At 39.8% G+C, this 27022-nt stretch overlaps 1 protein-coding gene across 1 annotated transcript in view; it reads right to left on the reverse strand.

Moving 5' to 3' along the window:
* Dhc98d (Dynein heavy chain at 89D) overlaps window positions 1-27022 on the reverse strand; it is a 42573-nt gene that overhangs the window by 12154 nt on the left and 3397 nt on the right. The window contains exons 5-40 of the mRNA XM_078196066.1: window positions 26572-26889; window positions 25740-25798; window positions 25393-25626; window positions 24788-24907; window positions 24263-24567; window positions 23633-23789; window positions 23267-23530; window positions 22827-23017; window positions 21241-21836; window positions 20596-20889; window positions 20180-20329; window positions 19329-19582; window positions 18448-18597; window positions 17667-17924; window positions 16870-17057; window positions 15996-16275; window positions 15118-15362; window positions 14507-14753; window positions 13293-13565; window positions 12343-12773; window positions 11425-11588; window positions 10530-10877; window positions 9541-9932; window positions 8944-9081; window positions 8428-8794; window positions 7322-7575; window positions 5725-6252; window positions 5004-5162; window positions 4679-4939; window positions 4206-4460; window positions 3090-3351; window positions 2636-2913; window positions 1906-2170; window positions 1294-1508; window positions 1033-1221; window positions 263-454 (exon numbers count right to left, since the gene is read on the reverse strand). Coding sequence (XP_078052192.1) covers window positions 263-454; window positions 1033-1221; window positions 1294-1508; window positions 1906-2170; window positions 2636-2913; window positions 3090-3351; window positions 4206-4460; window positions 4679-4939; window positions 5004-5162; window positions 5725-6252; window positions 7322-7575; window positions 8428-8794; window positions 8944-9081; window positions 9541-9932; window positions 10530-10877; window positions 11425-11588; window positions 12343-12773; window positions 13293-13565; window positions 14507-14753; window positions 15118-15362; window positions 15996-16275; window positions 16870-17057; window positions 17667-17924; window positions 18448-18597; window positions 19329-19582; window positions 20180-20329; window positions 20596-20889; window positions 21241-21836; window positions 22827-23017; window positions 23267-23530; window positions 23633-23789; window positions 24263-24567; window positions 24788-24907; window positions 25393-25626; window positions 25740-25798; window positions 26572-26889 — 9281 coding nt within the window. The remainder of the gene's footprint in view (window positions 1-262; window positions 455-1032; window positions 1222-1293; window positions 1509-1905; window positions 2171-2635; window positions 2914-3089; window positions 3352-4205; window positions 4461-4678; window positions 4940-5003; window positions 5163-5724; window positions 6253-7321; window positions 7576-8427; window positions 8795-8943; window positions 9082-9540; window positions 9933-10529; window positions 10878-11424; window positions 11589-12342; window positions 12774-13292; window positions 13566-14506; window positions 14754-15117; window positions 15363-15995; window positions 16276-16869; window positions 17058-17666; window positions 17925-18447; window positions 18598-19328; window positions 19583-20179; window positions 20330-20595; window positions 20890-21240; window positions 21837-22826; window positions 23018-23266; window positions 23531-23632; window positions 23790-24262; window positions 24568-24787; window positions 24908-25392; window positions 25627-25739; window positions 25799-26571; window positions 26890-27022) is intronic.

Below are 27022 nucleotides of genomic sequence, written 5' to 3' on the forward strand. Positions count from 1 at the left end.
CTTCCATATTGTATCCGAAAATAATTTGCAAAATAATTTAATATAATTTAATTATCGATATTATATTAAAAAGAACTGTTAAAGACGTCATTGACGCGTCAGTCGCGAAACTCGATTTCACAAAATGCACCAAGTCTTATATGGACACTGCAACGCTGTTTTGTATCTCGTCTACTTAATTTTGTCATAAACGCATAGATCTGCAGTTAGGTCGTCTAAAAAAGAATTGCAATTTGATAGTACGTATCTGGCGGAACGTCACCTCTAAGAACAAATTATAGACGGCCTCGTAGTCCAGCAGGTCTTCGTAAAACCGTGGATCGTCCTCGTTGATGGCGTTCCGGAAGTCCCCGAAAAGCAACGGATCCCTCATAGCGTACTCGATCACGGCGCGTTCCTCGTCCCAGTTCGCCTCGATTTGTTCCTTGACGCGCGTGGCAACCAGATTCGCGTCCTGCAAATCACCGGACCTGTTCGAACCTTCGTTTCTCGAACTCGTAATTAACCCCTTCGCCGTAGCATTTTATTCACAGTTACAATGGCAAGCACCATTTCGATTGTAATAATTTCTTCGAAGAAAAAGAATATTTATTCTATGTCTACATTTACCGGAATAATTTCAGATTTAAAAAATAAAACCAAAAATAATCGGAAAATTGAAGATTTCTCGAATACTAACATATTAGCTATTTTTATATTAATTCCCTGATAAGGTACTATCACGGCTCGTGTACTCAATTTTTCTCAGACTTTTTGCTCGCTTGCAATATTGTCAAAAAAAAAGAAATGAAAACCGAATGTGTCGATGGTTTTTGCTGTCAGAAAGAAGCTACTACTTGTCTAGTTTACCGCAAGTGTGGATTAAGTAGTTTTAAACGTTATTGCATCGAAACGAACAATTTTTTCAACCCTGATACGGTTAGACATTTTTCTGGATAAAATCTGCAAAAAGGGCATCCTAGTGCAAAGGATTTGAAACGGATTAGACCCATTTTAACTTCTCAATTCTATTTGAACATAAAACATGATTACGTCTTCGTTGATCAGTCGATCGCAGATCACTCTGGTGAACTCGTTCCTCCAAAGCCTTACGATCTGCTTGGTCGTTGGTAGATAATCTGGATCACTTTGTAGGAGACCGGCGACGATTCTCGATAGATCTCTCATGTTGAAGATGTAATGGAATTTGTTCGGCGTTGGCAACAGTTCCGTAGTGATTGTCTGATTGAAAGAGCAGGTTACTGAAATCGATGGTTATAACGTAAATTGGGGATATAGCAGAGTGAAAAGAACCTGGTAGAGAGCCAGCGTTATCTGCACCAGAATTTCGGCGATGGCTCGCACCTCTTCCTCGAATATTATCAGGTGTCCGTCCAATATGCTTCGGTAGATATAGTTCAAAGTTTCCTCCGATGGAATGGTAACGTTATAAACCGAGAACATGGAGATGAATCTGGGATCCACTTCGTTCCTGCCGCCTCCGGGCTCTCCCATGGCTGCCATGTAGCCTGGAACAAATTATCGAATGAACGCGGAACCACCGATTGATAATCCATTCTTTTGGGAGAATGATAGCGACGAGTCTTCTACTTTATATATTGCTAAATACGTGTCGAGTGTCTTGTATTTCAAATTGTTTTTAATAAATTTTAATATTATTTGTAATAAATTATCTTAACATAAACACCGGCTGTCGCCTCTCACTGCCAAACGAAACGCCGTGGCGGTCGCTTCTCGTCAAACGGTTAAATTTCATAAGTATATAAACGAAACGATGAAAAGGAATAAAAAGTTCTAAGATTGTAATTTTAGTATGGTATAATTTTGTAAAATATTTGGACCGTTTAATTTCGAAGGTGGCGTTTCCACTCTCCCTCTTATTTCTCACCTGAACATCTTACTTACATAAATCCTTCATGTACATCATGGTAAGATCTTTCCCTCGATCGTAGAATCCGCCCATCTCGAAGAGAAACTTGAGCAAAGCGATAGGCTGTTGGGTGCCGTAAGTATCCACCAACGGCATGTTCATGTCGTCGATGAAAACCAACAACTTTTTCCCCGGTGGCGGTCCAAACGTCTCCCTGGTCCGCTTCTCCACCGCTGCTTCGATATTTTTCTGCACGTCCATCGAAGTCGTTCTCGACGAGAAATTGATTAGAAGTTGATTCTATCGATTAGGAGCATATTAAAGTTTTATTTGAATTAATACAATTGCAATGTGGAAACACCTAGCGATGGAATTGCAAAGTTGAAACACCTTGCGATGGAATTGCAAAGTTGAAACATCCAGTGATGGAAATGCAAAGTTGAAACACCTAGTGATGGAATTGCAAAGTTGAAACACATAGTGATGGAATTGCAAAGCTGAAACACCTAGTCATGGAATTGCAAAGTTGAAACACCTGGTGAAGGAATTGCAAAATTGAAACATCCAGTGATGGAATTGCAAAGTTGAAACACCTAGTGATGGAATTGCAAAGCTGAAACACCTAGTGATGGAATTGCAAAGCTGAAACACCTAGTGATGAAATTACAAAGCTGAAACACCCAGTGATGGAATTGCAAAGTTGAAACACCTAGTGATGGAATTGCAAAGTTGAAACACCCAGTGATGGAATTGGCAGCGACTTACGTATTTCTCTGTGCTCAAATTTCGAAGGAATTCTTGAATAATGGCAGTCTTCGATGTACCAGTCTCGCCAACGAGAAGCGCCGGGCGATTCAGATCGTTCATCGTTCGAATGAACCACGTTGTGCGCAGCGTGTCGATGGTTGGAACCAAGATCTCCGAGAAATGTTTCTCTCTGTCGTGGATGTATCTCGGGACTAAAAACTTCCATGGTACCCAGATGCCATTCTCGATGTCTAGATGGTACTCGTACAGCAGCTTGTACGTGACTGGCAAGTATCCTGATATAAGAATTGTATGTATAATATTAAATATATTGTATACATAAAATATATTGTTATACGGAAAATCAAATCCATCCATCCATCCATCCACACACATTCTCATTATACTACAATATTTCTATAAAATATATTGTACACATAAAAATTGTAACTTCGCATGCGCTATAACTTACGCACAGTGGCCGGTTTCTCGGGCGTGTCCTGAACGAGCATGAAACCGGCATTCTTCTTCATGTACTCGTCGAACTCTCGCTTGTCTTCCGCGATCAAAGTAGCTCCTAGCGACCAGTAACAGGATTGTATGTATATAGCTTCAAGAACCTCTGACCTGGTGGTCTGCGGCTCCACCGTCACGTTTTCTTCTTCTTCGACTTTAATTGCGATGGTGTTTAGAATCGAGAGGAGGCCGTCGAAGACGTAACAGAGTTGGGTTACCTGGAATGGAAAATATAGTGTCGAATAATAGGAATTTAATTATTTGCCGCTAATCATTTCATGCAAGGCCCACTAAATATTAATGTAATTAATTTTATCAGAGTTGAAAAATTGAAGTAAATAAAAATTGCAGAAGAAATAAAAATTGTTTGGTTCTATTAGGGAAAATATTAAGAACGAATAAGTGCTAATCTACGCAGCATGAAAGGAGTCATATTTCAAGGGGTTGAGCGTCTAATAGCTTATTGTAAAAATGCTACGAGACATTAGAACATACGAATAAGATTTAGTAAATAACTATTCTGCTTAAAGTTCGAATTGCTGATCATTGCTGTACCAAGTAAATGTATGCTATTTAATTGTATGCAATGTTGCCAGCGCAGTTACCATAAGTAATTAATCGGATCTTTAGCCAGGTAGCACACGACGTCTTAAAAATGTCCATTTTAGGGCCGGACATCTTACGACCGAGACTGGACGTCTTTAAGACGTGCCCGAATGTCTTGCGACAGACTACACCTTAAGTCTTGTGCTATCTGGGTATGCATTTATGGTAAATGCAAATACCTCGTATGCAAAAGTAAGCCACGAGGAATGTTTTAGTTGACGTGAGACCTCCGTATATTGTTATGAATAAATAACATATATATATATATAATGAGGATTTTATATACATAAAATGAGGAATACTATTAATAAAATTGACTCGACCATCTGCCGTCTGACTGTGCAAAGACTTAATGCAAAGTTTCACGGACCCGTCGACAGTAGTCAAGAACATCATCGTTTTTTCCCCCGAGTCCCGATCGCCATAGGGAGGCCAGTTAATTAGGCCATAAAGATCTAATTGTTACCATGTTCAGTCCCGTCTGCGGTATGATCATCCTGAGCGGCTTGACCGATTGCATGCCCAGCATGCCGTGTATAATGAGCTGGATTGCACCGTCCACGTATTTCTCGCGCATTCCGTTTAGCTGCTCCTGATCGGATTGGTTCTTGCCCCGGACCCATTTGTCCATGTATGGCTCGTAGCCGAGGTTCTTCGGATCGACGTAGACCATGCCGGCACGGGAGACCGTCGCCGGCGACGCGTACTGCAGATCGCCTACCTTTTGCGACGGGGGATTAGCGAAAATCAGGATTCACTCGACTAATTGGAGAGGAGATACGAGGCGGTTTCCTTCCGATGTGCAACAGGTTCGCTTAGCCAGACATGTCAGTGAAAGTATCGGGCGCTCTTTTTTCTACACGGGGATCCGTGGATCGCGAGCTACGGTCGACCGAGCCGCGTCAACGAGATCGACGGAAAGAATCGCGCTCGAATTACCTCGAACAATAGACTGCAATGGTTCAGCATCCTGATCCTCTCCTGGTTGGCCAGGGTCAGCAATTTGTTGTCGTCCATCACGGAGTTCATGTTCTCGATCCACAGCGCGTCCACGTCGCCGTCGAATAAGATGTACCTCAACTCGGTGGAATCTGTTTCCAGAGGTTTGTTCGCTTCGCGGAAGATGCGGCTCAACAGGCCGTCCGTCCAGTCTCGAGTTTCCGGATCGAGCACGCCGTACAACTCGATCACCGTGCATGCCTGGAATCGAAGGTTCAATCGTTATTCCAGCATCGTTCTCGAGAAAGAGACGCAACGATTATACCTTTGGATTCAAGGAGTAGAGCTTCGTTGGTTTGCCTAGTCGAGTCTGAGCTCTGCACAGGGTGTTGATTACGACGGTCTTGCCGCCGCCAGTCGGTCCCACCACCATCGTCGAGTGTCTGGTCATCATGACCTCGTACAATTGAATCACTTTGTCGATCTGACGAACGAGATCAATCGATACGTTTGACTCGGTGCGAATCCTTTTTAACTTATTCCTCGTTGAACTTTCAGTGCATGTTTTAGGACGCTAAACTCTTGATTTATTTTATGCTTTTCTTAGTTTTTCGACTAGATCATCCGGATCTTTGAGACGATATTCGAATAACATTTTTATAATATTTTGTTTCACTATATTGTATATAATAGAAAGCTTGAAAGAGTATCGGTCAAATAATTCTTTTTATCGGCTAGCATACAGTGTTCAAAGGTTGGAAAGTAACTTTAAATTTCGATGGAGACATTATGACGTACCAAGTTACATATAACATATTCGTTAGAGATATTATCTCTGACTAAACGATTTATTACTGAAAGCCAGAGATGGGTACTTTGAAATTTCCTAATAATTATGGAAATATTCAATAAAGTGAAATGTTCAATGAGAACGCCGTTTCACTCTTTTAATATAGACATTATTACATCGCACTGTAAGCCCAAGAAATCTAACAAATTGGTTATAGTCTGAGGCAAAAGCAGTCCCCGGTTCTAATGTCACCCACCTGTTCATCCAAGACAGAAAAACCGTGTTCCTCGAGAACCGCGACGACAGCTTCGTTGAGATCCGGATAATGGACTCTCGGACAGGAGAGATCGGGAAACAGATCCGCAATTAATCCAAGGAACAGCGGAACGTCGTCGTAAATGAACTTCGGCAGATTCATGTCCCTCAGCGCTCTCATGAGCACCACGTTCTCTTCGAGGTCCCCGGAAGTCCTCTTCAATTGTCCGGCCATGTTCAGCACCGACTTGAGGGCCCTCAAACCGAAATCGTAATGGTTCTGCTTGCTCAGCTGCTCCCGCGCCAAGTTATACAGCACGGTCATCTTCTTAGCCAGGACTTTGGCGGTCAGGAAGCCGGAGCTGAAGAGCTTTATCTGGCAGATCAACTCGTTGTCCGGAACTATGCACACCACCGGCCTGAACAGCGCTTTCACGGACTCCGGTAGCTCCGTACGGCCGGCGTAACCGGGATTCATCGTGATAAATATGCCCACTTTAGAGTCGAGGACTATGTCCAGCCCTTCGAACTAGCACAAAACATGTTCGATCGTAATTTAAATTCAATCTAAATTTAATCGAAATTTATTTCTTAAATATCTATCTGCAGACAACTTCGAAGACGTTTATTGATATTTCAGGGTGATTGTACTGCAAACCGTCATGAATATTGTTATTGGTTATCTCAGTGACTCTCTATAATCAAGAGGCATGCACCATCTTGTGAAAAATCTAAAATTATTTGGCGAAATGTCGATTATACTGCTATGTAACCTGAAACCTACGTGGGCCCATAGAGGGTCAATTAATCGGTATTTTTAATTAACCGTGAAAAGATCGAGGCGACCTTTCACTTTTCGATGCCTAATAGCAGCATATTAAGATAATGAGTAGCAATACGCATAATTTTGGTTTTCATCGGCATCTTTGATGCAAATAGTTTTAATATATTTGGAGAAAGTGGTCGTCGATACCAATTTCGAAAACGTGAATAATTTTATGGAAATAAATGAGTAAATAATTTTATAGAAATAAATTAATACATAATTTCATAATAAAGACATGTTTCGTTTCGTTTTAGGGTTAATTCTAATAGCATTTCCTCCGTAGGCAACTGGTTTTGGCAGACTTTTCAGTACAGCACAAGTTTCTAGCGCATGCGATGAACGGTAGAGATAGAACCGTAAGGAACGAGTTCTCATGATTTATGCACACGTGAAACGATAATAATTCCCTGACCGTCTCGCGTCGCGCCAACAAGTTGGCAATGTACGCAAAAGTGAAACGTGTTTCCCAATAGTAGCGATTTGTTGCGGACGAATGATACCAACGACCATGCTTAACCCTTTCAGTACCGGCCAAAAATGTCTGTATCCGAGCGAAATGTTTAAAACTCGTTTGACGAAGTTCGATAAAGTTTCGGAAAGAAATTGCAAGAATTTTGAAAAGTCTGATAAATAACAAATTGAAAAAGGGAGAAAAAATAAGAAATGAAATTGTTGTTTAATGAAGATATTCAGAAAAATATCTTTTCGACAATAGCCAACGATGATATATTGTTGTTCGGTGGTGAGAGGGTTAAAAGTGAATATCGCCTACCCTGAATCTGGTCGCTTTGACTTGCAATGCAGAACGTATCGTCTGCAGCTGAGTGGAAATTACGGAGAGCACAGATATATCGATACGGTTGAATTCGTCGAAGCATCCCCACGCGCCGCATTGTGCCAGCCCGCTCAGTGTCTTCCCTATCGCCACGTAATCCATTCCTTCGCCGCAATTCGTGACGATACAGAGGAGACCCAGAGCTTTCGCCAAGTCCTTGGTGGTCTCCGTTTTTCCGGTTCCAGCGGGACCTAATATCGTTCATCACTTAGCTGCGTCGATCCATTTCTCAGATCAATTTTCTATGCGCTTTATCGATCGCAGAAATGCGATAAAAAAAGTCGCAGAATTATTCTAAAATCTGCGAAATTTATGAATATATGAATTTATGATTAATGCTGTACAAGCATTTCTACCTTAATATGCAAGAGAAGTATATTCTTGTAAAATGTAAAATTGCCATTGTTCGCAGCTATTAACCCTTTGCACTCGAAGCCATTTCAACCATAAATCTGAAATAATTGTGCTGGCTTATAATATTTTCAGTTTATTTGACAAAGTGTATTTTATACATATGAAACTGATTCTTGTGACAATATTAATAAATATTGATACTTATATCAATATTAATATTTTATTCTTAACAATTTTTTCAATCTATACTCTATCAGTACATAAATAATTTTAAAATGTGATAGAATAACTTTAGTGGTTCCTCAGAGTCACCATTCGAGCGCAAAGGATTAAATTACTTTTACGAAATTTCAGCTTTCCTTATGTAACAATTAATGTACAGAATATCATCTGAAATCAATGTTTAGCAACACGAGAAAAGAAGTAGTTATTAAATATTTTAAAATATTGGTTCGAGTGAATCAAATACTTGATATATAAATACTTGGCAGTAAATGTCGTGAAATAAGAGAGCAATCGAAACAAGTGAGAGTGTCATTGAAAGCAAAAGAGAAAGATATTGCAGGTGACTCACTGGGTATGTTCTACGTATATGCTTTATATTCTGTATATACATATAAGCTATGTATAAGCTATGTACATGTTCTAGGTCAACGTCTTATCATTGAATCGCGTCTATTCTTATTCACCTGCCGGTGCTCCACCCAAGTGCATGGAAAGCGCCTGAGTGATTGTCAGGTAGATCCTGTCGGTCAAAGGTGTGACCACCAGCCTGCCGTTCAAGCCCATGTATTCGTATCCGTACTCGAACGTTCCTGTGCACTGATTCATCCAGATATTATCCAGATCGTGGACCCAGTAAAACCTCAACTGCCTTTCCCACTCGAAGTCTATGGGATCCATGACGCTGTCCCTAACAAAGCCCTCGATGATGTCCTTCAAGTGAACGTCGATCGTCAGTATCATGTCGAATTTCTTTCTATCGTTGTTCGTCAATGTGTCGCCGCCCATCAGCGTCACCACTTCGTTCAGTTGATTGTTGAGTTGCTTCAAATACTGGAAGGATCAACGTTAGCTAATTCGATATTTCATGGTTGAGATTAGCTTTGATATGTTCGCTGTTCGTTAATTCGATAAGAAAATATTAATTTCATATGGTAATCGATAGTTCTAGCTAAATGTTAAACGATATGCTTTCGAGATACCAGTTTCATGGCGTGTTTGTCTCCCTGGGATATTTTCACGAACACGTTCTCCACTTCGGCGGTCCACCATATTTGATCCGCCGCGAGGATCATCATCCCTTGAAAATCAAGCATCCACTCGGTCCTCGGTCGTCTCACCTAAAAAACGCTCTTTCGTCTGAATTAAATCAATTAGCGTTAATACTACTATCCACGATTATAGAAAAAAGAAAGAAAGAAAAACTAAACAAGTTCCCAGGATTAAATAAATCTTCCAAAATTCGTTTAATTCTTTAGATTTGCTAGACTTAGATTTACTATTTTCAAGACATAAATCTTTAGAGTTTTTTCTTCTTTTATAACTACTTTATTTTTATATTGTAAGTCTCAAGTAAAATAAAAAATTATTTAAATTCTTATCAAAAATAATATTTTCTACAGAATATAATGTACATAAAATAGAAATTTATAGCTTGGTTTCCACACAGAGTTTTAATCTTTCGCTTTAGATATTTTTATTGGTTCACGGTATAATTTTCCATCGTCGACAAAAATATCGTGTCAAAAGGCTATTATACTATACTAATTTATACGTTCGTAAAGAACCCTAGATATTACCTTTCCGTAATTATAGACTGCCTTCTTCGTCAAGTACCGATTCGATTTCTTCATCTCCTCGGTCGCGACCACCATCCATTCCTCGATCTTCCCCTCGGCCAACGGAGGGTTCCGAAAGTCCATCACCTCCTTCTCGCAGGAGATCAGCGCGGTGACCAATACGCGCTCCATATTGTTCATCTCGAACCGGAACTTGTCCAGGTTGTCGAACATCTTGCCGACGTGCTCTTGTATCGCGGTCGGGACGCCGCTGCCGAGGATGCTCAGCAGCTCCTCGTCGCTGAGGAACATGAACCGCGGGAACACGGCTCGCTTCGAATTCAAATAGTCCGTCAGCGACTTCTGACACTTGTCCAGACCGTGGATCATCGCCTCGAATTCTTCTCTCCGACCTCCGAAGAAAAACCAACCGGTTGATCGATTGCTTTGGAACGGCTTATTTTTTATATTCTATTAGAGTTTCTTTAACACGTTAATTTTTATATTTACGTGGAGTGAAGAAATAATCGTTAAATTATGCTTATATATTAGATTGGGGAGAGAGAAATCCATTATTTTTACGCGAACTTCAAGACTTTATTTAACATTTAGGACAAATATGCACCGTTTTGTTCTATAATTTGTTGCCATCTTAAAGGTACCTTCGTAATGCCTCTCTCGTAGAAGTCTTGGTCCCTATTAGCGAAAAACTCTTGCAATCGACTTTCACGATCTTCTCTCGATGCCAATTTCTTATCACCAAGGAAGTTTTGCAATGCAAGATAAACATGGTAATTATAAAAAGCAGAAAAAGAATTTTTGTAGTGCCAAATGTCACCTTTCCAACGAGCATAAATCTGAAATAGTTCGATCGATACTTTAATAGATATCGATCACTGCAGTCGTCTATCGAAAAAATAATGGATTTCTTTCTCCCCAACCTAATATGTTATTGTTTATGTTCGTAGAGTTTGAGCTTCTGTCTTCGAGCATGAAGAAATCTGTTTCACCTTCGATCATGCAACATTCGAGAACGTTCAGCCTCTTCGAGGTGTCGTTCATGGCTTTGCGAAACGATTTGTCGATCTCGTCGAACTTCTTCGCCTCGTCCGGCAGCTGCAATCGAATGTCGCCGCCCACGAATATCCCTTCGAGGTACAACCACTTCTTCTGCAGCTGTGTCCATAGCTCGAGCACCTCGGATATCGTGTGCATGATGTTCTCCCATTTCTGCACGGTGCTCAAAAACGGGCCGATGAACTGGGAAGCCGCCATGCCGTTCACGTTCATCATGTTGTCCTCGAGAACCTGATTCAGCTCGTCGATGGGCCCCAAGATGAATCCACGGTCTTCGGTCCCTGCAAACAATTAATTAAAAAAACCTGCAAACAAACAATTAAGTAACCTGCAAAAAATTGATTAAGCTCGCGCCGAAATTTTCTCAAAAGCAAGATTGTCTTTTCTAATTCTACCGTCTTTGACAATTTTAAATGTTCGTATGTCAGACAATAGAAAATTGAACATTTTTGCACGCGTTTTATCAAGGATTGCAAAAAAAAATCTAACACGTCTAGGCGTAGCAATTTATTGAAAAGATAAATACAGCAGAATTATAAATATTAGATATGTTTCTTTTAAACATATTGACTCTTTAGTCGATGGAATAAAATTCTAAATAATCCTAAGCGTACCAAGTTATATTTCTTTTTTATGAAAGGTCTGCTGCCCGAGAGTTAATCAGGTATTAATAAACTGACGCAATTGAGTTCGATCGAACGCGATTTCCATGTCTTTTTTCAGGAAAATTGTTTCTCGTCGCGTCTGTCGTTTCTGTCCATTCTCGGGAAAGTCGATTACGGACACATGAAATTATGCAACAAGCCGCGGTCGAATGGCTATGTCTACCTTTATAGTGTTTCACGACAGTGAATTGCATATTCTTCCAGACCTCGGCCAGATCTTTCAAACCTTTCTCTATGGAGAGTTCTTTCACGGCGTTCCTTACAATCTCTTTGGCGATGTCTTGGTACTTTCCCAGCTCCATCGCGAACATGTTCTCCAGAGTGAACCTTTCAAACGGGATTCAAAAAGCCGGCCAATTAATCTCGATTAGTCTCCCGTTAGATGCTCGTCCAAACAACTCACCCCTTCAATAGCTTTATCTCGTTCGTTTCCATGGTCTAAATACTTTCGAACGTTTCTTTGCGAAATATCATTTACGAATCGACGATAGTCTGTTCGTAGTTCGCGCGTTGCTAACTATCTAGAAAAACGTGCACCGCAAATGATTCTTCGACTTGCGAAAAACATCGATAAAAAACATGCTCGCTCTAGGTTATATAATTTCAAATACCGGTACGCTTTGTCGGAACAATATAAATAGGAAGAAAAATGAAAGAAATAAATGATATAGACGCGATAAGGAAGAATCGTAAACGATGCGCTAAAAACTAGAAGACTCTCTTCAGCTGGAAGAGAAGGTAATCTAGTTGTTAGCAAGGAAGTTTTGAAGAAAAACCTGTCTAAAGAAAATCAAATCACTGGCACTGATCGCACACAGGTCTCGCAAGATCGCCGCACTAATTGTCCCGAAATTACACCGTTCGATCAAGCAGCTGATTGCCACTCATATTTCAGAGAAATTAAATCGTCTCTCGTTCTTAGCCAATTGAAACTGTCACTAAAATTGCTGCTCGTTTTCGACGTCGTAATCGACGAGCCTTCGTCGCTTTGGATTTATCAAAATTCAATCAACGATCGCTTCGAGGCGATCTCGATCAACGTTCGACGCAATTTACGTTTATTATTTAGCGGTCCTCGCACCTGTCTGGGTCCATATCGAAATACTGTCCGGTTTTGTTCATCAAGTCCTTCCAGTGTCTCTCCCGCATAGCCTCGTTCTTCAGCTCGATGAACAGAGGCACCGAGTTCTTGAAATTCCTCATATTCGCGTCCAGGGTCTGGCCGATCTCGAACTTTTTGATGAACTCGGGAAACTTTCGGAACTCGCGGATGTAATGATCCATCCCGTCTATCAAAAGCTGCGGGTTCAGGTTCACCCAGAGCATCTCCGCCCACTGGTCCCTGGCTTTCTTCTGCTCCTTGTACATGGTGTACAACTGCTCCATGCCGTCGAAGTCCTTTATCACGTCCAGGAAAACCGAGTAATCGGTCGCCGGTAGGTCGAACAGCAGCTCCGACTTGATCATCGCCTGTCTTCTTTCCTCCAGCTTGGTGATCTTCTTTCCGTACTCCTGTTGGACATTTGGAAAATAGTCATTTATATCATATATAAATTATTTGATATATTATTTTATATATTGATATATTAGGAGCACAAATTAGTTCGGTCCGTTTTCGAAAGATAGCTCTAACTGTTTCGACTGTTTCATAGTAACAACTGATTTCAATTGTTTCTGAGAGATTAGATATCTGCAAATAACATTCAGCTTATATTGCTTCGAGTTCCATTTAGTACACCTGTTTTTTACTCGGTTGAATATGTCAAGTTTTGTGTTAACTAAGCAGCATTTGCGGCAGATTTTATTATATTAACTGTTTAAATAATATAATAATGTAAATAGTTATATATGTTAATTTATTAAATTTAGGGAAAAATCAACCCAACAATTTCTCCCAAAAACCTTATTCTCCCGTCGAGTATATTCATTAAATAAAAAGTCACACGCCCTGAACGACGTCTTTTAGATTTTGAAAAATTCAAATGCAATTTAAGCATCAAAAATGAACGAGAAAAATTATAATCAACGCACCTCCATTCTCTTGAGACCCTGTTCCAAATATTCGCCAACGCTCCCGGGACCATTCTGCTGGAAGTCCTCGGCAAATTCCTGGAGCTCGCTCAAGAAATTGCCTATTTGTTCCACGGTCATGTCCGAGAACCTATCGGAGGTGCTCTCGAGAGTCGAAGCTCTGTAGAGAGCGCCGAGATAGAGCGATTCCCATTCACGTTGCAGCTCGTACGCCACGCTTTCGTGTTCTTCCGGGAACGATATCCCATGGCTGCGAAACGTTTTGAAAGTTTCCTGAAATCAATTTCGTTGGCTTTAATATATCATCGTCCCGTTTGCGATTGTTTTATCTTCTTTGTTCGATCGGTGAAAAAGAAACGCCGAGAATTTTGCTTAATAGGGTTAATTTTGCTTAATTAACTTAAATTAATTTCGCTTAATTTTGCTTTTCTATAGATTTTGCCGTTCTTTTGTTACTTGCATTACAGCTGTTGAACAGATCGTTTCTTAACACTTTACCGACCGGTCATTCGAAGGTAAACATTTAGCTCAATGTTAAATTTTCGTTTCCACTTTGATTTCATTTATTTTATTAATCGCGAGAGATTCAATATTTAAAACATAAAATAATATTGAAGCTTGGGCTAGTACAATTTAATATATTTATTTCAATAATAGGTGATAGATTATTAATTACCACGACAACCGATTCACGGCTGATTTATACAAGAAAAAGCCGATTTATAGGCTACCGGTCGATCAAATGTTAATTCTTGCAAGGTCAGATGCTTTACGCGATTTTATAACAGGCAATTGATACTTGAATCGCCGTTTATTATTTTCGTATATTAGATGGCATATCGATCGCATATTAGTAATAATATTAAATATAATAATAAATGGTGCCTTATTATTTAACCCTTTGCACTCGAAGCCATTTTTACTGTAATTCTAAAATAACTTTTCCGACATGTTGCATTTCCATTTTATATGACAAAATGTTTTCTATGCATATGAAATTGAATCTTGTAACTCACGCAACAATGGTTATACTTTTAATAATTTTTGAAATTTAATTTTTCATAATATAAAAATAATTTTGGAATTTTAATGGTGCCTCAGAGTCACCATTCGAGTGCAAAGGGTTAAAAGAGAATCTTGCACTTCTTATACCCCAATCAAATAGGAAAAGAAATAAAAGCGACGCGTTGGAACGTAACCATCGATAAGCGTACCTGATAGGTTTTGAATCGAACCTCAGCTTGTATATTGCTCTTCTTAATGTCCGATATTGCCTGCATAACGGATGTGAAACGATCCAATCCGGTGATAACCAGCTCGACCTCGGACCGAAAGGTCTCGATGATCGATTTTAGATCGTTCATCCCCTCGATGGTCTGCGCGAGCAAATAGTTTCCGAGGATCTGTTTCCACTCTTTCGCGTGCGCCTCGATACCGGTCAACAACAGATGGAGATTGATCCTGGAAAACGTACAATTTTCAAATGTAATCCCAAATTCTGCAAATTATTTAATCTCTGAAATTTTTATAACGACTCCGACACGATATTAAAAAGGTTCATTATCAAGATCGGAACGGAAGCTCTGAAAAGTTTTTAATCCTTTTCACGCGAAGCCACTTCGACCGCAAATCTAAAATAATTTTTCTACTCGCAGTATTTCTATTTTATATAACAAAATTCATGCATATGAAATTCAACAATTTTTCCAATCCAAGCTTCGACGATATTCTTTAAAAATTATTTTCGAACGCGTTAAGACAATTCTAATGGCGCCGCGGAGTCGCTATTCCAAGTGCAAAAAGGGTTAAACGTGAGAGCGGTTACCGTATGCAGTACAAATCGTAGTGGCCGTCGATGTCGATCAGCTCTTCGAGGATGTTCTCGTAGAACGTGAACTTCTCGTCGTACTGGAAGAGCGTGGGCTTCGTTGCGGCGAACTTTTCGGCAGCCAAGTTTTTGTCGAACGTCCACAGATTGCTGTACTTTTTCCATTTGTGCAGATACTGCCAGCACTCCGTGATTAGCTTGTGCACCGACGAATGCACCAATAAGATGCTGTCGTTCACCGGCTGAAACATATCGAGAAGGTAACGTTATCTGGTCTGTACATTTTGTTACACTATCCCCTGTCCGGGAAATCCGATTGGATGTAACTTGGATAGACAATTGATTAGATGTCAATTGGAACATTGCAGATATATTTCTTGCATCACTCGATTTTTATAGATTTTTAAGGGAACAATTTGTCTTTACCTGGCTCGACAACATTCTGCTTGAATTGTTTCGAATTAAGCAATGACTTAACCCTTTGACTCCTTTCATGCTGCTTCGATTAACACTTATTTGTTTTTTAAAATATTTTCCTTAATAGAACTGGATAATTTTTGTTTATTGTATAATATATATCCTTCATTTACTTCCGTTATATATTATATATTATATTCCGTTATATATAATAATTTTTATATCAATAAAGTTTAATGTCAGAAAAATTGTTAAAAATGAAACTGTCAGTATGAATCACAAGATTTAATTTGGTATATATAAAATGCATTTTGTTGCTTAAAATGGAAATACTGTACACCAGAAAAATGATTTCAGATTTACGGTAAAAATGGCTTCGAGCGCGAAGGGTTAACCCTTTACAGTCGAGTGGCACCTCGAGAAACCGGAAGGAGATTTCGAGAGATTACGAGATTCACCTGAATGTTCATGACGTCCTCGAAGAAGCTGAACATCACGTAATCGTCTAAACTGCCTCGTCGCTGCGGCGCGCAGTCCTGGCAGGTGCCGTTCATCCATCTTGGAAAACGTTTGAACTCCTCTAGACAACTTTTCACGTTCTGAAGTATAATGGTGTAAATCTCGCCGGGCGATGGCCTGAGAACCGCCTCCGAAGCGATCAACACGGCGTCCACTTGGAAAATTGGCTTCGAACTTGTCAGAGTCTCGTTGAACACGTCCAAATTATGCACGATGCACCTGGACGACGATCGGCATTTATTATTTCTCGTTCGATGGATCGTCGCTCGTTTAACCCTTTCGGTGCGAGCGCTCTCGCGATACGAAACGCTGTGCCGAAATATCGCACATGATCGGATCATTCTCCTTAAGATTTTTCTAAGCGTTAAATAAAAACTGTTTTTGATGAGAGAATGTTTTTTTAACATTTTTTTACATGTTGCTTTTATATTAACCATTTGCACTCGAATGGTGACTCTGAGGCACCATTAAGATTGTTATAGTACATTTCAAAATAATTTTTATATTCGGAAAAATTAGATTTCAAAAATTACCAAAGGTACAACAATTGTTCCACGAGTTACAAAATTCAATTCCATATGCATAAAATACATTTTTATTATATAAAATGGAAATGCTGTACGTCAGAAATGTTATTTTAGAATTACAGTTAAAATGACTTCGAGTGCAAAGGGTTAAAAGACGCTCATATAAAATTCTGTTATTTATCCCGGTCGTCACATGGACGCTGGACATAGCCGACACTCGTACAGAAAGGGTTAAATATTGTGTATTGCCATATATTTAAATAATTCTATGAAGAGGCTGCCGTACGTGATGAAAGCGCCGAATATTTTCTTCTCGTATTTTTCATAGAACAATTGCATGGACGGACTTCTCCCGGTGGTGGTTCCCAGCACCAAACTTTCCAACTTCTTGAGCAACGGACCGAGCGATTCGTAGAGCTTCCTCATCGTAGACACCAGCTCCGTTCTCTTGTTATGTATCTCGTGGAAGTAAGTCTGAGAACAATAATCGAGAATCGGCTCTTTTTAAAGGAGCTACATTCGATCAAAAGTCTTTCTAATCGACGGAAAGTCTTTTGGTATTTTTAATATATTAAATTTATTTAGCTCACTTCTACCTCCTGATCATGAGAAAACACGATTGCTCTTATAATTACTTTTACGCAGTGTTAAACATTGTCTAATTAACCTCTTGCACTATAATAACGAGTCAGAGACTCGTGATAAATATTCCACGCAAGATCTGTTAAATATGAATATTATTCATTTCTTCTAAATCGAAATAAAATTGAATTTTTCTATTATTAAAGTCTAGAAATGGAATAAAGGGCGTGTTCAAGAATAAAGGGCATCCGACTATAAAAAAAAACATTTCTCGGCACTCGTACGATTTAGAAATGAAAAATTATGATCGCAAATCGGTCCTGAACAACCTTTATTATTAAATCTCTGGATCTTTAGAAATTTCGATCCTTGAATCTTTAGAAGTTTCGATCTTTAGATAATTAGAAGTTTCGATCTCTAGATCTTTAGAAAATTCGATCCTTGGATCTCTAGACCTTCATTAGAACAAATACTTGTAAAACTTTGCGAAACGTGTCGAACCTTGCACGGCAAGAAGTCGCCTTCGGTCAATTCGAACGTCAGAGAGAACAAGTTGTATCGTTGCATCTCCGAAAATATTCTGTTGTCGAGATCGTTCTTTATGTGGTTCGCCTGGTCGATGGTGGAGCTCAAGTTCTTCAACAGTTTCTCGCAACTGTGACCGAAGTCCGCGATGTTCAGGGAATCCCAGTTGATGCGCGTCACTCCAGGCTGAATGTGTTTCTCTATGTCCATCAGCATCGATTTCAATAACTGAATCTGTTCGGGGCAAAAATTATTTCACAAATTACCGATCTCGAGGAATTAAAGAAACGCGCTTACGAATTTCCCTATTTATTAATATAATCTATTGATTTAACGCATAAAAGCCATTCGCATTTATCCGATCCCCTTCGCGAAGACGTAACAAAATTGTATTTCGCGAAATCTCTAACAGATACGATGTCGAATTAATCATTTTTAATTAAATATTACCAATATATTTAATTAACCCTTTCAAATCGAGTGGCGACTCTAAGGCGTCGTTAAAAATGGTCATGCCACGTTGCAAAATCATTTTTAGCAATTTTACTAGTATGTAGAAAATTGTTAATGAGCTGTTAACTGTTGCACGTTCCAGAAAATGCAATTCCATAATGTATAAAAAAATTTCAGGTTATATAAGATGCGAACACTATGAGTCTGAAGAAATATTTTGAATTTCGGACTATATTCTCCAGGCGCAAAGAGTAAACGTTTAATAGCAATTCAACTGAATAATAAATAATTGAGAAAAGCATACGTCCGCTTTGCTCAGCTTGTCCAGCATCGTATTATACTGGTCGACGACCCTCTGCAAAACGTCTATGTCCTTTCGCAACCGATCCTTTTGGATGCTGATCTCCTTCACCGAGGCGGACAATTCGAAGCCCAGCTGCTCCATCAATTCCGCCTGCAAACCGATATATACGAGTCGGTGTAACCATTCGTGGATCAATGGCGATCATTATTGTGGTGTCGGGAGTATTTGGACACCCGATAGATAATTTTAAGAGTAGGTTTATGGACATCAGTGTAGTAAAGTTGTATAGTCGTAAAAAGGAGTAAAAGAATGCCCACATCTGGGGTTTGTGGAAATTTGGGAAAGGGAGGCAGGTACGCATAAAAAGCCGAGTCCATGTTGAAACGGGTGATTCTTGTTTTAACCCTTTGCACTCGAATGGTGACTCTAAGGCAGCACTAAAATTGTTCTATTAAGTTCCAAAATAATTTTCATAACAATAAGGTTTGGATTTAAAAAATTGTTCAGTAGTAGAACTGTTGCTGTGAGTTACAAGAAACAATTTCATGCGCATAAAATACATTTTGTTTTATGAAATGGAAATGCTATGAGCCAGGAAAATTGTTTCACATTTGCAGTCAAAATGGCTTCGAGTGCAAAGAGTTGAAAGTCGTTGCGAAAGGGTCGCAGAGCAAGTTGTTTAAAGTAGAAAGACGTAGTGGTGTACGCGTTGTAATGAGTCGTACGGAGTTGAAAGTCGTATTGATAAGTTGTCATAATAGTCGATTAACAAGTTGTTAAACCGCGCAATTATCGTACAACATAGTCTTAAATTTCTATTTAATCCCAATTTGTAGTATTAATTAATTAATATATTGTTACTATATTATTTCGAGAAACACCTCTTGGATGATCTCCCAGACTTGCCAATCGAAGTTCACTTCGAAATGAAGCTGGCACTCGATTAAAGCCGAACCGCTCAAGAACTCGGTCCCCGTTTGCTTGGTTTGGACGCCGGTTTTCTCCACGGACGAGGACATCGCCGAACTTTTATCCCTGTGCGTCGGCAACAGCGATTTCCGTTCGTGTTTGATTTCCCGGAGCTGCGGCCTCGACGAGCCACCGATTCCCAAACTTCCCATCTCGCCTCTGGAAACTGGTGAATCGATTAACCCTTTCGCCTACCGCAGTTCGCTTCGCTGGAGCGACGCCACGGTCGTTTGCAGTCTTGTATTACTTTGCGTTACATTGTATTGTATAATATAGCCTATAATATAGGCTATATTATATGTATTGGATATAGTATAAATCTCAAGTGCTCGATTTAAATAAAATAAGACATAATTGAATGCAGATGTCGAACGAGATTAAATGATCCAATGCAGCGTCAATTTGAAATTAATATTTTGGTTCAAGTTAAATTTAAATTCCAATATAAACTAAAATTGCATTTTTCAATCAAACTGCAATTTAAACTCGAATAGAAATTCGAATTTGAATTGCATTTTAAAAGCAAATTGAAATTCAAACTCGAATAGAAATTTAAATTGAAATTGCATTTAACAATAAAATTGAAATTCAATTTGTGTAAAGTTCAAACTGAAATTGCCTTTTAAAATCAAATTGCAATTCAAACTCGAATATAAATTCTATGAAATCCAATGCAAGATATAGATTCGCAATGTAAAGGTATAATCGTGAAGATAATGAATTTCATTCGAATAAATTAAAATTCGTTAATAATTCCACTTACCGATACTAGGTTTCGAGAGTATAGTGTCTCCCTTGTGAACGGTGGATGGTGTAGAACCAATCGATCCAAACTCCTTCGATTTCGCTTTCTTCGACGAGTGAATCGTCTGCACGTTCCTTCCTTGCTTGTGGTCCGGGAAGGTTAGCATACCTGCGTCAGATTTCGATTTCGAATCACCTTTACCACGATCCGAATATATATGTTATATGCAAAACCTTTCTGTACATTATTGGTTTTGAGAAACACGAAAAATTCTGGGGTGTCCTATCATTTTGTCGCGCAGTGTACTCGCAAATATGCGAATATTTTTCCTCCCCTTTTCACCTCCATAACGTTTTCTTTCTCTTTCCTCCCCCTTTCCCAAAGACCTATCACGATGCCGAATAATTGCTCGGAAAATAGAACGGGGGACGGACCTTTATCCGCTTCGGACGGCACCATCCTCAGTATATTCCTCTTCATAGTATTCGACGCGATCGTCCTAGCTTTCGTCATCCACGCCGTGAATTTCGCCTGCTCGAACGCCTTGAACTCTTTCGCCACCTCGTGATACTGGCTGAAGGCGACGAGCTTGAAATCGCTGTACTTCAATTCCGGAACGTCCTGCAGAGTCAGAACGGGTCGCCTCAGGCGATGGAACAGCTGTCTTATCCAGAATATAGCTCCAGCCATGGGTGGATGGTGGGTCAACAGCGGGGGATATCGTTTCCCTGGAAGTTAGGCGACTTTGGAGAATTTTTTAACAATTAAAATTCCTTTCTATTAAAATAATTATTAATAGAAATATAGAATAATTCAATATTATAAAATAATTGACGGATAAAATAATTGAAAATTGAAAATAAAATAAAATGAAATAGTTTGCAATTGCAGACGCGGACCACTTTAGTTTTGCATAAAAATCCACATTGTTAATTAAACTACATCTCTCAAGAGATCTGTGCAATTAACTACGGTTAATAAAGCAACTTCGTGGTTAATTAAATACTTTTAAATACTTGACGACAAATTGAAATTGTTGAATAAAGATAATATCGCGTCGCATGGTAAAATGATCTGACCTCTATTGTACAGGCCCTCCACGATGCTGACTTCCTTGCTGAACTGTTGCACGATCACGCCGAACTTCCTCAACAGCTGTTGCTGTATGCTGTCCCTTGTCTTCATGTTCTTGAACATGAGCAGCACCTCGAGCGCCTGCTCGGCGCTGATCAGCACCATGAAGCACTCGTCGATGAAGAACCTGGCCTCGTTCTCGAGGAAACGGACCGCTTCGTAGAACGACGCCATCAGCGCCTCCCAATTCTCCTTGTTGAACTCGTCGTAGACGTTGAAGTCCGCGTCTTGGATCGGCACGATCAGCCGGCCGACCCTTTTTATCACCGTGTCGATCTGCGCCGGGTCGCTGATGATCGACTTCAAGTACGGGCCGAAGATGTTGTAGAAGTCCTCCAAGACGCTGGCCACGTGGTTCAGATCGTCGCAAACCATGGCGATGTACTCGGTGTTCTTGAACAGCTGCTTCTGATCGAATTCCCAGCGGGTACCCTTGCCGGACTCCTCGATCTCCAGCCTGACCTTCAGATACGCGGTCTTCCAGGCCTTCAGCATTACGCTGGCGCTCGCCGTTTTCTCGAGGATCTCTTCCAGAGGCCTTCTGCGAAAGATAGTACAATTGTCAGCGCGCGAATTTGTTGAGATTCGTCGACGCTTCGCGATTCCCGTGTCATCGAAACGCGAGCGATGAAAGTCATCGTTTGATTATAGGATTCGCTGAACTTAACCCTTCCCACTCGAAGCCATTTTAAGCTTGGATCCAAAATTGCCATTTTGACCAGCTGTAGTATAGTTAATATTTAGTATAATTTGCTACATGAGATTCATTGGCGCTTCAGAGACGCCACTCGAGTCCAAAGGGTTAATGTTATTGAAGATATAATTCGTGTGTTGCGAGAATTCATTTTCGAGATTACATTTTGCATTTCATTTAAGACATAGCGTAATATTTCACGAACGAGTTCTAGTCGCTGCTAAGTCTGAGATAATTGCAAAGGGATAACGTGTGGCACCATGAAGCGGAGCGACATGGTTACCAGCACCATGGTGTCCTTTTCTACCAATCTAGACTGCAAATTGATAGAACAACGTTGCAGAGACTGCTAAATTACTCGAGGACACTTCCCGGCGCAGGGAGGGTTGCGCAATGATGGAGAGAACGGTTTCTAGTCTGCCCAAGCACCTCGCATTGTTACAACACGATTACAAATTTTACCAAGCTGACGTAAATTGTTCTGCGCCGTTCGGCGACGGTACAATAATATTTAAACGCGTTGCAATCTCTCTGGTAGCCAGACCTTGGCTAAATTTATTTCTAATGGAAATGAAAGATCACCACTTGAAATAATATTATAATATATCAAAAGAAGTAATCAACTTTCGATACTGTTGTTTGAAATAAAAAGTAATATGGATATATTTGCGATAGCAGCAATATTAAATAATGAATTAATTCTCCAATTTTCTCAGATGGAGAAAGAAATCGTTCTCGGAAATAACATGGAATTGTTAATGGAATTGTTGGCTAGCGTCTGCTAAAAATATTGCGGCAACGTTGAGAATACAATTTCTATAGATCGAGCCTACTAACTTGAACAAATCCCGGATGCCTAGGTTGTTTATTACAGTTTGACAAAGTTGCCAAGATATTCGTTCCATCAGACCCATCATCTTCTCCTCGACCGAGTAATAGCTTGATAAAATCCAAATCATTCTCAATCCTTCTGCCAGCGATGCGATAGATTGCATTGCCAATTTGAAGTCGTCCGATTCCGAGATGATCTGTAGACAATTATTTTTAAATAAATAACGATACACATGTATTTATTCTCGCGCAAATCAATGTTACACATCTTGTTTCATCTAATGGATCGCGTCTTTCAAAAGAAGATTCGCGAGCACTGTAAATCTTATAAATCTTTTTCTTTTTTATCACCTTTTTATTTTCTTTCTTTGTTATTCGCTACTTGGCAAAAAGATAGACAAATATTTCGAATTTCTTAGTGGACTGTGGTGCAACCGCGTGCTCACTTTGAAGTGTCTGATGATAGTCTGGAGAAACCGGTCGTTGTCTCTAGCCTCCGAGTAATACTTCCACAGATCCGTGTAGAAGAACTCGAAGTTCGTGGCGATCGGTGACAAAACTTTATTCAACAGTCCTAAAATCCTTCGCGCCATAGGTGTCTTCAATTGCTCGACCAACATCAATAGGCCAATCTCGCGATCCTTCCAGTAACTGCACTCTGCCAAAGGTCCGTTCCCCTGCACCACTTTCGTTTGAAACGATTCCAATACCTGAAACAATCGTATTTCCGCCAATCTATTCCCTTTGTTCTCCATTCCGCAGTTTTACTCTCGGGGCTCTCTTTGGGAGGTCGATTTTCAAGCGAACGCTACTTTTTCAATGTGCACTCCCCAGGACATGATCGCGTCCTCGAGCTGCTTGATCACGTCCGTGTTCGTCTCCAGCATCTCGTCGGTGACCAGCGGGTCTTCCAACTCGGGGATGGTTGGCATCGTTAGCAGAATATCGCCCTCGATGTGCTCCAACGTCCTGATTACGAATGTAATCGCGTAGAAATTTTATATCAGATATAGAAGTTGAATGCAGACAGAGAAATAGAATTACTCGTATACGGTATATATAAATTTCGTAAATTGTGCTATACGTTCGTTAACCCTTTCGGTACGAGCGCAAAATATTAGGTTGGGGAGAAAGAAATCCATTATTTTTTCGGTGGACGGCTGCAGCGATCGATATCTTTTAAAATATAAATAATTTCAGATTTATGCTCGTCGGAAAGGTGACATTTCGCAGTACGAAAATTCTTTTTCTATTTTTTGTTTGGTCCATTCGGTTGCGAGCTACAGGGTTGTTAAAAAAGGAAGTCTACGAAGAGAAAATTCGGTACAGTTAAATAATTGGACAATCGGAAACATATTAAATAAAGCCTCGAAGTTCGCGTAAAAATAATGGATTTCTTTCTCTCCGACCTAATGTAAAATAATACTTTGAGATTCGCATACCACTGTACGCTGGCTAGCAGCGTGTCTAAATAAGACAGAATATCCTTTTTGCTTTGGTCCCATTCGTCCTTGCTCGTTGAGAGTCTTGGTTTCGCATCGATGGTCCCAGCAGAACTACTCCTGCGAGACATTTTCAATGATTTCTTCCTCGACTTCGTTTCCTTCGCCGGCACCGCCGATGCTATAGTGCTCACAGACTGCGTGTCTTCGGCATCCGCTTCGATGTTGTTCCCTTTGTCTTTCTGCTTCTTTTGTATCATTATCGACACTCTGCGGAATTCCGAGGGTCTTCTGAACACCGAACTCTGATCACGAAGAGATGAGATCATCAGAGATCATTAGAGATGATCATGAAAGTTAACGAAACGCGGCTTTAACGTTGAACAAATCGCTATTGGTTCTTTTCAAATGGAAAATTGATTATTGGCAATATCAAGATTCGCTAAACTGCAAATGTCCACAAAATTCCTTTCAGAATTCGCAACAGAGATAGATTGCTGGAGGTGGAGGTAATTTTTAACATACTCGAGAGTGCATGATCTGCGCCAGATTCGATTGCTCCTCTTCAGAATCGGTGTCCTCTATTTGTAACATCTCCAAGAATTTTGGTCCGCGGAACTGTGTTTCCACCAGAGGCCTGAACACCTAAAGATTTCTACGAATTTATATGAAGAAAACGAGGACTGTTAATTAAACCCTTGCACTGTGACTCCTTTCACGTTGCGTTGATTAGCGCTTATTTGTCCTTAATATTTTCCTTAATAGGAGCAGATCATTTTTGTTGCTCGCATTGTCTTTATTTAGTTCCGTTTCTAGATAATAGAATTAATAATAGAAAAATAATAGCAAAATTCGATTTGATTTCGATTTCGAGGAAATTAATAATATTCAAATTTAATAGATCTTAAATATGAATATTGCAATCTTAACACGATTGCAATGGACATACCTGACTATGTCATGGTATCTCACACGGTATCTTTGTCACGAGTCTGACTCGTTACTACAGTGCAAGGGGTTAATTACAGTACATTTATTTTTATTGAGTTTAAAATCCGTAGTTCTCGTTAAAAGAGTACAATATCGTATAGATGCGATAAAAGTACAATTATGTACAATATCGTATAGACCTGGCTGAGCATTCTGCTAAGGGTGACTAGAAATTTCCCCTGCAGAGATCCAACGACCAAGTATCGTGTGATCTCCGCGTAACACTCTTGCAAGGAGTCGAACGACGGCACACCCTCGTCGGTGGCCCTCAGGAAATAGAACAATGTGGTGTCCTGTAGCTCGGCCTTGCTGCCGTCCACTTCGCCGCAAATCAGGTGAAGGACGGGTATCCTCTTCACTCTGTCCACCATTCTCTGCAATCATTATTTGTCCAATACGATTGACACCGTACACGGCGAAACCTAGTTACGCTATTATAAAGATGTAGCTCCATGTTATATTATTATAAAAATGTAGCTCGATATACTTTTTTCATCACGTATTTGTGCAGCTCCCCCTCGGGCGGCTGTACAAAGGTTGTCGGCTCTGGAAAACAGAGATTATCAATTTATTTAACACTTATCGTTTATATTATCTAACACTTATAATTATTTATTTAACACTTATCGTTTATATTATCTAACACTTGTAATTATTTATTTAACACTTATCGTTTATATTATCTAACGCTTGGAATTATTTATTTAACACAAAAACAATTTCAACACTGTGTTCTGCTCGTTGAAATCATCAAAGAAAGAAATTTCTACGTTAAAAATTAATGGAGAGAATTTCTAATTTCAGTTCTCTTGTCAACCACTTGAACATTCATTTGTATCGCAAAAGCATTATTGATGCAATAAATCTTGTCTCTTTGTTATTAACCCTTTGACTACTGTTGGAGCCTATTGGGGTCCGAAGCATGTTGGCTCCCCGGTACTTTAGGCGCCAATAGGCGTCCAGGTCAAATTTTGCCTGATTCGCCCGTTTATTATTAAATTTGATTAATTATATATTGTGTAATATTCATGTTATATATTGTAAAAAAGCTTAATATTATTGTTCACTTCAAGTAATATTAGTTTCATGTAATAGAATTCAATATTTTAAATATTTTATAATATATTTAAAATATAATATATTTTAAATATATTTTATAATATAATATATTTTAAATATATTTTATAATATTTTAATATACTTCCTCAGAAATGCATGTCTAACGAAAAACTACGGCCGCGCCAAAGTCTGCCGTAGCCAAAGGGTTAACCGAGTCGGAGTATCGTGAAAAAAATCATATTCCTTCGAAATTTATATACCGGGTGGCACAGGCGCAACATCGATCGTCGTGTCCTTCTTCCGCACCGAAACCAAAGTGTCGCCGCTCCCTCTTGTCACCAAGTCCTCTTCGCCTTCCTCCTCCTCGTCTTCGTCGCCCTCCTCCTCCTCGTCCTCCGTTTCGTATTCACTGAACATACTCATCGTAGATGGTGCTTGAGACGGCACGGTGATACCAGATGGCTGCAGCAGACTGGAAATCGTGCTCGGATCCACTTTCGGAACTTTCATTCTGCTCTTCTTCGACTTTTTCTTCGACACCTTCATCTTCCCCTTTTTGTCACCCTTTCGCGCTATCCCTGTCTCAATCGGATCGAGATTAAAACATACGAATCGCAACACCATGATCAACGGTTCGTCTAATGTTCTGCGAAAATTGGTGCCTCTTTCCGCCGGCGTCAAGAAACGTAATGATTTTTGGGAAGAGAACAT

Source organism: Augochlora pura, chromosome 2 (genome assembly GCF_028453695.1).
Source record: "Augochlora pura isolate Apur16 chromosome 2, APUR_v2.2.1, whole genome shotgun sequence".
Lineage (NCBI taxonomy): Eukaryota > Metazoa > Arthropoda > Insecta > Hymenoptera > Halictidae > Augochlora > Augochlora pura.